Source organism: Rhamphochromis longiceps, linkage group LG9 (genome assembly GCF_057381845.1).
Source record: "Rhamphochromis longiceps isolate RC_006_pf linkage group LG9, R_longiceps_female_GT1.1, whole genome shotgun sequence".
NCBI classification, from domain to species: domain Eukaryota; kingdom Metazoa; phylum Chordata; class Actinopteri; order Cichliformes; family Cichlidae; genus Rhamphochromis; species Rhamphochromis longiceps.
In genome coordinates this window covers 21,791,486-21,802,261 of record NC_140565.1, presented here as the reverse complement: position 1 = coordinate 21,802,261, position 10,776 = coordinate 21,791,486, and the positions used below count along the sequence as shown (strand labels likewise).

Sequence of the window (10,776 nt, the reverse complement as noted above, 5' to 3'; positions counted from 1 at the left end):
AAACAAGCACAAAGTGTGCTGATTTGGTTTGTGTTGACGGAAGCATTTCCTAGAAATTCACAAGGGATCTTTTGCAGGTGTCTGTGCACGTGCTTTTGAGTCCACTGGAGCTTTCTTTTACTGAGCCTCGGAACAATCTGACACCGAATTGTGTACTCTTAAACAGAAACATATGTAGAAAACATCGCTGACCTATTATTTTTTGTCATTGCAAATGAGCGGGGGGAAATTGTTTGTGAGCTGCTCTTTACTTTTCAGTAAAGGACAAATAACTGTAACATAAACATTATTCAAGCAAAACACAACATAAAGGGAATAAACACCATCTACTTCAAAGCCATAATGTTCCCAGCAATAGCAGCTCTATTAATACAAAGACATCTAATTGACTTTAATGATTTTCTTATACTTGTATATATATTAATAATCCCTGTCATTATATGCCTCAAAATCAGGAGCTCTGATTCGGTGAGTTGTATCCATTGGGGCCCTGTGCTGGCAGTGGAAAGCACAAACAAAACAGCAACCATGATCAAAAGAAGAAGAGATCCATTTATTCATAGTTTTCATCATGTGACCAAAGTGAAGCTCGGGAGAGCAAACACCGGCCCAGCGTACCGGTTTCCACTGAGTTTCCAGTCATGAATATTACAGTTTTTCTCGATTGCTTAAACACTGTAACCAGGCCTCTAAACTAAAATTTCAAAACCGTAACGCTATTGTTCAAAAAGCTCACCCATTTCCCTGAACTATAAACACTATTCCCTGCTTTGACACATGACTCAAATTTGGTGAACTGTTACTGCAAAACTCTACACACAAATCCCTACATTTTACAGTGCTTACACCATGTAGTCATTTAGAAAGCACTAGCATGCAATAATGTTAACTTAAGTCAGCACAGCTTGAGCTCAATTAGCACACAATTAACCAGGTGGAAACACTAGGAGTCAAAATTTAGCACACACCAATCAGAACCTGCGATGGATAGATAAAAGGGCCAAAGTCAGCTCATTCAGGTTTGAAACAATGGATCCAAAGAGATGCAAAGGAAGAGGACGTGGTGGAGGAGGAGGACGTGGTGAAGGAGGAGGAGGACGTGGTGAAGGAGGTGGAGGTGGAGAACGACGGCGACAAGGAAGGGGAAGAGCAAGGGCAAGAAGACAGTCAGTCTCGGATGAAATTCGAGCCACTTTAGTTGACCATGTCCTTGTCCATGGGATGACTATGAGGGAGGCTGGGCAACGAGTACAACCAAATTTGAGTCGCTTCACTGTTGCCTCCATCATCAGAACCTTCAGGGAGGAAAACAGGTAGGTGTACTTGCAGTAAGACTGCTTTGTACAGTAACGTTTAAGTTACTGAACTTATGTGTCTTGAGTTTCAGTATGTTTCCATTATTTGCCTGTAAAATGAATGTGTGACAGTTACAGTAATGAGTGCTTCTATTTTTGTAGGACACAGAGACGACCACCTGGTGGAGGCAGGTTAAGGCTTTTGTCGGAGGAGCAAGAGAGGGAACTTGTAAACATGGTAATTGCAAATAATGTAATCCGCCTGCGAGAGATTCAAAGGAGAGTGATTGAGGATGATCATCTTTTTCGAGGCATAAATGCCATCAGCCTCTCCACAATTGACCGCATCCTCCGAAAGAATCAATTCCGGATGAAACAGGCATACCGAGTCCCTTTCGAACGAAACTCTGACAGAGTGAAAAACCAACGTGTGGAATATGTTCAGGTATGAGTTTTGATACTGTATAAAGTATTGTGTACCATCACAGCATGGCAGTTTATGCTGCCATTTCAGCACTCTTGAACTGTGGTTCAGGGTACCGATAGACTCTACTGTGTTATGTGTTTTGCAGAAAATCTTTGAGATTGAAGGACGGCCTGTTCCCCATGAAATAATCTTTGTGGATGAGGCAGGTTTTAACCTGACCAAAAGAAGGAAAAGGGGGAGGAACATAATTGGCCATCGGGCTATTGTAAATGTCCCTGGTCAGCGTGGGGGGAATGTCACTATGTGCGCAGCCATCAGCCAACGAGGGGTACTCCACCGCCATGCCGTACTAGGACCCTATAACACTATGCTTCTCCTTGCTTTTCTTGATGGTTTAAGACAACATATGTTCCAGCTGGACTACAGGGAACCAGCACAGCCAGAGCAGCCTCACTACGTTGTTGTGTGGGATAACGTCAGCTTCCATCGCGCTGCTCTGGTTCGTGACTGGTTTACCAATAACCCAAGGTTTTCTAATATCTTTCTGCCTGCATACACTCCCTTTCTAAACCCGATAGAGGAGTTATTTTCGGCATGGCGGTGGAAAGTGTATGACCGAGAACCTTATGTCCGTGTTCACCTCCTTCAGGCCATGGAAGAGGCCTGCCTAGACATATCAGTAGATGCATGCCAGGGGTGGATCAGGCATGCAAGAGGATTTTACCCCCGCTGCCTGGCTAGGGCCAATATAGCCTGTGATGTGGATGAGATTCTCTGGCCTGACCCAGACCAAAGACAAGATGCTGAGGTGGAATAATGTTTTTTGGTGTGTGTTGTACTGTATAGTACATGAATAAAAATGTGCCACTGTACATACATTGGTTGTGTCTTTTGTGTTTATCATGTGAAAAGGTTTTTGAAGGGGAGAACCATAAGCAACCTAATTGTTTTGGAACTATTGTTTTGAATTAATTGTACCAGTGTGCAAAACTCTGTTGTAGTGTGTGTGTTTTTGAGGGCTTGTGTTTGATGTCTGAGGGCAAAGTTTGGTTTTTCAGCAAGAGTGAATAGTTTTGAGTGTAGAGCTTCATTTTGACCTGGAAATAGGATGTTTGGGAAATTGAGTGAGATGTTATGGATTTGTGTTTACTGTTGTGAGAATATGAGGCGTAGTTTCAAGAAATGTGTTTTAGCAATCGAGAAAAACTGTAAGATCAAATCTCAAAAGATGAAAAACAAATATGTGAACAAACTGCAAGTCTGGACACTTGTGATCCACATACAGCACCCACCCAAGTATTTCAGTCACCAAAAACTGCAAAGTTTCTGTTAGAACTCCACTTTGCCAATGGTTTGCATATATCTTATATATCTCTCCCCATGCACTGCTGTCAGGGTGAAAAGGTTCAGTGCTGTATATGTGTTTCATCTAGATGGGTCAAACATTCAGCAGTCTGGTACAATTCAAAGCTATGGTGAGTGCTATAGCTATTATTAGCTAGCTAGCTACATTCATGCCATATGACATGAACTACAATACTGAAATGTTTCAAATTAGACACATTTCCAGTTTCAGTTTAAATTATTCACTAATTATTTTATCAAAGATGACTTCTGGTTCACTGTCCTACAGTGTATCTTATGCTCTGTCTGCCTCTGCCCTCTGCTCTATTCCTTTTACCCCCCACCTGGTCACAGGAGAATGCTACACCTTCCGTGAGCTTCTGCTGGAGGTTTCTTCCTGTTAAAAGGGATTTTTTTCCTTCCCACTCTTGCTAAGAGCATGGACACGGGGAGCCGTCTGATTGTTGGTGTCTTCAGCTTAAAAAACTGACAAAATCAAATCCGAATGTATGACAGTGTTACATGAATGAAAACTATAAACTGTGGGGCTAATGGGACATTATACTGCAAGAGGATGCAAAACGTATAACTAGCCTGTTTGTTTTTTTAGGGAAGGTAATATATCATCAAAATTGTATTGTAAAACAGTGTTTTATTGGTTTTTGCAGTTTGCATGAAACAGCATTTATTAGTGTAAACGAAATGAAGGACATTTTCCATCCTTTTTTCCCCAATGATCTGCTATAATTGATTACAGACTGCCGAATTCAAATTGTGAATCTATCAAGGTGCCAGCTGCAGCAACATGATAGTGCAAAAGCAGTGGCACAGTATCATATACAGTGATACAGCATAATATCGTCAAATATTAGAAATATAATTAAAAAATATTTTCTACTGTGATGTTGTTTCTTGGATCTTACATTTTAACCAGCTGCTCAAAGCCCCGGTTTTCCATGAAGCTGCATTAGTAATTTGCATCTGTATTTGCTCTTCTTGTAATATTGAGTGCAACTAGGGAGTGTTCCAGTAATGCCTGGATGAGTCATTTGTTTACAGCCCTGCTGTAGTAGACGTTGTGTTTTTGCCTCAAATGGTGAAACAAATTTGGTGTTTCCACCTTAATGAGGGACAGGTTTCCTTCATAAGTGCAAAGGGTTCTAAACCTTGATTGGAGGCTGACATATTGCTCTCGCACTCGGACATGTGTGGGCTTGTGTCATTGTTCTGCAAAGGAATATAAACACTAGACGTTATAACATGGCACAGTCCAAGTAGACTTAAGAGCACAATATAGAGATTTAACCATAGAAGCTGCACTTAACAGATGGCAATTTGAATAGGCGTCTTGGTCCATTAACTACTTTGGTGTAGACTGACAGTTTTTACTTCTTCAACAAAACGGATGTTCCACAGACACTGTATATATTTTTTGTCTCCTGACTTTGGAGGCAGTGCTACAATAAGTTCAGTTTTAATTCATCTAGTATTTTATAATCAAAAACCTGCATGACTTAAGATATCTTAACGAGGTTGAAACAGTCAACACTGGGTTGAATATTTCTGATTATGTGGACACAATACACACTTTCAGTGTTAAGCCTACTGAATGTTGGCACATTAGCATTATCATTAAGACCATTAAGAACATGAGTATTTAGTTGCTGAAATACAGTCTTGACTGTTGAATATTGGTCTGGTTTCTGTAATATTTATTTAGTTTATAATTCAAAATTACAGTTTTTCAGTCTTACAAACACTGGAACGATTAAAGCTAATAACTTGGTTACAACCATCCTTCCAGGATTACAAGCTGGTGTTACTTATGACCTTCTGTCAGTAAGTAATTACCAGAAATGGGTATGATGTCAGGCCAAAAGGAAAATCCTGGACTACACAAACATTTTTGGCTATGTTTGTTGATGCGTCTATGAAACATCTTTCAGAGCTTCACTTAAGGGTGTAGCAGCTGCTCAAACACTTACTGTTGGTGGCTGTACAAATGACATCATGTCAAATATTGAGGAAGAGCCACTGTACAAGAGAATCCATAGCTAATTAGAGCAGCTGGCTTTTAAGCCCGACAGTTTGACGAGGACATCAAGAAAGCGTGAACGCTGTGTGTCGATACAGTTTATGTTGCTCCCTCTTGCACTGACACGCCATGCTCAGCAATATTGGATGGTTTCATTACCTATAAAACAGACAAAGTGGACAATGAATGAATGCTACGTTGTAGTCAAGGTTGGAAGCTTCACATTATCTGATTAAAGTAAAAGCAACACACTAAAATATTTCAAGGATATATCTTTTGATGCTCAACGTGTTCCATAAGAATGGGAAAGTACTGTCTATAACAGCAAGTGGAGACCATGTATTTCGCCTGACTTTAAGTATCCACTCGCTTTTAACTTGACTTAAGGGTTTCTAGATACGAAAAGGGATAGTTACTGTTACTGAACTAATTTAAGTAGGTTATTTACTGGTATCAGCAAGAATGATGGATCTAAGTGCTGTGAAGGACCAGAGCTCTTCATTATTTCCAGGAATTGGATAATTTAATTTATCGCGTATGTACTCAGATTTATCAATATATATGCAATGAGCCTCTAAGGCTCTGTCTGTAAAATAGCTTTGATCAATGTTGACATTTTCTGGAGCTCTGGAGACCAGCTCCATCATGAACACACCCAAGCATACAGTGAAATAATCTCTAACATTAATGTGATTTTGATTTGATTGGCCTAAGATATTTCAAGGACTGTCAAATATTTTGATAGGTCTCGGGATTGTTTCACTGCCTTCTTGCCTGGAGTAAAATTCAGAGGCTGTATTACCCTTCAGTCTATTAAATGTAAAATTTATCACCTGGTTTCATGCGCTCTCTTCTTCAACAGCGTTGCTCTCATTAAACCCTAATGTTCCCAAGCCACATCATTTTCTCAGTGTGTTTTTAGTCCTCAACCAGAAGGGAGATGTTAATTATCAGGGATACGTTTTATTTTTTAATTAATCATTAATCATAGTTTTAATTTTGGTTAAATTGGATTTGTCTGAATACATAGAGTGCTACCATTCCAAACGGATTTTTTACCCACTAAGAGCATCGGTCGAGGATAACACAGGAACATTTTTATTAATAATAAAAGCTGCAGTTCTTGTTTGTTTAAATGTGTAATGTTTTTTTCTTGGAAAAGGCTACTTAATATGTGTGTAAAATAGGCTAATAGGTTACCAAAATATTATGTTATTTGCATAGACTGTTTTAGAATTTTATTTCTGTTGTACAAAATAGAGCCCGGGTAATTTTTTAATTTTGATTGATTAAAAAATGTAATTTTCCAATAAATCAGCCCATATTTTTTTCTGTTAGACACACAAAACATAAACATAAACAGATTCCCCTTAAATTTAATGTGCAATCAGTTTCCCGTCTCAAATCTCTGTTTTCTGCATTATTCATTCGCTTATTACCCACCAGTCTACCGTTGTTTACAGCGCTGTCTTTTTCTTTTTTCACTTAAATGACCTCGGACAAGATAGCCTAATTTCTGCTGTTCAATACTGAAGAAATTAAACTTCTTAAAATTATGCAAAATTGCAGAATATTTTTAAGGTTATCTGCTATAAAAAGCCAGACCAGGAAAATCTCCTTCATGTTTTTCTGTGTTTTATTCTCAGTTACTTTCACACAAAGGCATCTGCTGTGATGTTCACAATTCTGATGAAGTCTCACATGTATCAGTACTGATAAATGATCAGAATTATAATATTTCTGACTGTCTGAGGATAAATTGAATCAAATCAGGACTTTGAAAACCGGATTCGAATGGATTATAGAAATCAGTGATGATACCCAGCCCTAGTGAGCAGCCTTGGCCTGACAGAAGTGGATGTGGGTAATAAGAAAAGATGAAAAGAACTATTGATAACTTTTTTGCTAAGTTAAGGCCTGATCCGTCTGAAATTCATAGCCAGTGCTCTGACACAGTGCCATCAATCTTTGAACTCTGAAAAAGCAGCAGTGTATCCAGGAAACACATTATATGCTGCAATAAATGCACTGCCCAAGTGTCCCCTCTCCCCACTGCCTTTCAGCAACAGACAGCAGCAAACAGGTCGTCAGAGGAGGCCGAGATGATGATTAAGTTTAACATTTTCTACAATATTGACAAAGCACTTTAAGCACAAGTTTGTTAGTTAATAATTTAGAAATGAATATTGTCTGTATGGACTCCCCCCCCCCAAAGAAAGTGCACATGTAAAACTGCAGTGATAAGCGATGCGGTTGAAAAGTGTGCGCCTAACTTTTGTGCTGGTACGACTAAATTTTTAAAGTTAGGTGTACCGGTACGCCCATGTCAAAAAGTTAGTCTAGAGCCCTGTCTCTAGTACAGAATACCAACATGATTAAAAATATTCTGTTGTGTGGGCAGAAAGTCTGTAAATTACTTACATTTATATGTTGGTGGATGTGGGTGCTAAAATTTGAATCTTTAATTTCTAGGGTTTGTCTTGATTAGAATATCTTTTGAGTGTTCCATTAAAAGAGAGTGCGGATGTAGGTTTCACAGAGAGGGAAATCATCTAATCATGTTTGCAAGGTCTGTGGCAAGAGCATAGCTTCTCTCCTTTCAATGTGAAGCACCTTTGTAAAAAGCAGAATTCATGTGAAGGAAATGAAAATGCAAGAAGAGTGGAAGTGGACTGACCTTGGGCTAATGATGCTTTTATCGGTTAGGGGGAAAATAGCATGCATAACTGACCAGCCTTCCACATCATAGCCATTTCCGTCTGTTTTGCCAGTAAGGCTGTCTGCCTTTTTTTGGTCTCTTTTTCAAGGACATTGGAGGCAAAAGCAATGCTTTGAAAGACTGTGCTGTGAACTCAGGGCTCAGTGCAAAGGGCTCAACTCCATCTGTTTCATTTTTGTCCAGTTCCAAACCGAAGTGGGATTCCTCTACCCATCCAGTGGAATGAGATTCGTAACTATCGATTCTGGCAGCTCGGCAGCTCCCGTAATTAAAAAATTCTATGTGGAAGATGGTAAACACTGCTCAAAGCCAACTGTGGCAGGGCTCTTCATCCTTAATGAGATTTCAGTGGAATAGTTAAGCAACCAACCCAAGGAATCAATAGTTTCTCTCTCTTTCTCTCTCAAATGCTTTTGATAATCTTCTCTAAGGCCCTGATCAATTTTGGCTGATACAAGTCATTAATAATACTTGTCCAAACCCACTTAGACTATTTTTAAGTCTTAGAGAAGCATCAGAAAAAGTATCTTTGCTTTATTACTCAATTTTAAAGAGAAAAAAAACTGTATTCATTTGAAAACACTGTACTTCCTGTGGAGCTGTGCTGAATCACTCCGAGGAAACTAAAACTGAATGCATCACCCAGCAGGTGCTGGGCAATGTAGGTGCCATCTCATTAAAGCTTCAGTCTTTATTAATATCTCGTTTCATACTATTATGTTCTGTCTTAGGGAGGGGCAAAATCAATAAACCATTTACTTCATTTTGTACTTCACAAAAGCCAATCTGTACACAGCTCCCTCTGGTGTGACCTGCAGCTGTACTCCCACTTTAAAGAGGACATGTGAATTCAGCTGAACATTGCACTTCCCTGTAAATTCCCCTTATCTGTTTTAGGCCTATGGATCTGTGCCAACAAGGTGGTATGGCACAAGTATACAGCAAAGAAGGAAGAAACATGTGCTGTTCAATGCAGAGTCTGGCTTACTCTAATGATCAGTTTACACTTGTACATGTATCCATATGACTGGCATCTTCTCTGCAGGGTGTTTCTCATCATGGTAACCAGCCCAGTAAAAGTGCAAAAAGCTAGGACAAAAATACATTTGTCATCTTTGGACCATTAGCTCCCTCAAACTTACCATAAAATAAAGATGCTGGAGTTGGTTTTTTATTTTTTATTTTCCATCCTCTGCCGAGTGAATTTTTTTAACAAGGAGCAGAGCATTTATTAACTCCAGTCCCAATAATTGATGAGCGATCTCACATTCCTCTAACAGTGAAAAGAAAACTCACTAATTTTCATGTGGGTGAGGCATAATTTCCCTGAGGTTAACAGTACCAGACAATGATGAGCAGGATTCGTTCATTTAATTTAGAGACCTCAAAATCATTTTCAGCTCGGCGCGGCGAGGTGAGGGATGAAAAGAGTGTGACGTGAATATTCCTGTGTGCTATATTTAAGCCTAAACATGTATGATGCATCACACAGAATTTTCATTGCATTGTATGAGAGCAACTGCGCAATAAATTGAAAAAGATAACAGGAGAACAACGGAAGGAATTCCCAGCAGACCCTGAAATGCGGAAAAACTACAGCAGCCCACAGCTGGAGATAATATTGTTAGTAATTACTCCACTCCCTACTGGGCAGAGGACCTCAGTGTTGTCTGTTTCTGTGTCATATCTGGGCCAGCAGCTCATCTCATTCCAGACAGCACTGGCTCTGTCAAGCATCAACGAGGAGGGGAAGGCATTAGTGGACCCTGGAGAGGAGCGGGATGAGGTGATAAGAACATCACAGGGAATCCGCCTCATTTAATGCTACACACTGCTGAAAGTTAGCCTCCTCGTAAACAAGAGGTGTGCGGCGCTTTGTTTTTATGTATGCGTGAATGACAGTTATGCTGTGTGTATGAGTTTCTATTTGTTTAATCCTATTTTGTGCTATCTGTCACCTGCATTTCAACAGCATGGTAACAGGACATGCGTAAAATAGTGTTTACTTTCAGGACGTTATCTCAATGCAAAACAGGCTCTTAACAGATTTTGAGAGTGGAAAAAATGCATTATCCATTATGCCTAGTGATTGACTGTAACATGATATAAAAGCCAAAATTGGCTAAAGTATTTTAGTAATTGAAAAACAAAAACTTTCAGTCTTTTAGCACAATCATGATGAAATAATAAGCCATGACAGCGTATAATTTACATTTAAATAAGTATTTCAAGTGGCATTAGGCATAACGTGAAACAGAGTTTGAATTTCTAAAGCAGGTTTAGCACACCACTGTATTACAGTTTTTTCTGATTGCTTAAGCACATTTTTTGTAACTATTGGCTAATTTTGCAAAACTCTTCACACAAATAAGAAAACCTGTCACCCAATAATCAAAACATTGTAGTTCTCTTGCAAAAGCAAACACAGCTAGATTAACTCTTCACACCTTCGTAAAAAAGGTGTTTCCGTATCAAACAGTACACACAAGCCATCATCTACTAAGCACACAATGCGCCAACTGCACACTGATGGTATGAATACAAAACACATCTGGCTTTTGCTTTCTCTGTGCACAAGGTAGGCTATGTCAGTTTGAGCTCATACTTCTGTCATAGATCCATAAGCATAGAGGGATCCAAACTTCAAGTACATCAAAACAAACACAAGTGTTTATTTCCAAGTATAGGATTATTTGCAATCGCCATAATGACTATATGGGTTACTTGGTCTGCAGTGAACATGCTTCCTCTGCCCCAGCATCTGGTCATCTAGCAATTCTGTAAAGTAACAATTTCAGTATTTTTACATCAATGGTATTGGTGTGTTTCTCATTGGCATATGGCAGTGCTACAAATCTTTGTGCGAAGTGACTGTACTAACCGATTCTCATTTCAAGATGTCCTTATGGTACTTGCTACAGTGTAGCGGCTCGAGTTAGGGTGGACCTGTTGGCCA

General features: G+C 39.4%; 1 protein-coding gene across 1 annotated transcript; it reads left to right on the top strand.

The window, feature by feature from the left end:
* The first annotated feature begins 1,029 nt into the window (after positions 1–1,029).
* LOC146662296 (uncharacterized) lies at positions 1,030–9,642 on the top strand. The gene is made up of 6 exons (XM_085417887.1): positions 1,030–1,313; positions 1,458–1,740; positions 1,868–2,477; positions 8,004–8,084; positions 8,718–8,743; positions 9,520–9,642. The coding sequence occupies exons 1-6, from the start codon at positions 1,030–1,032 to the stop codon at positions 9,640–9,642; spliced, it is 1,407 nt and encodes a 468-aa protein (XP_085274013.1).
* The last annotated feature ends 1,134 nt before the right edge of the window (positions 9,643–10,776 follow it).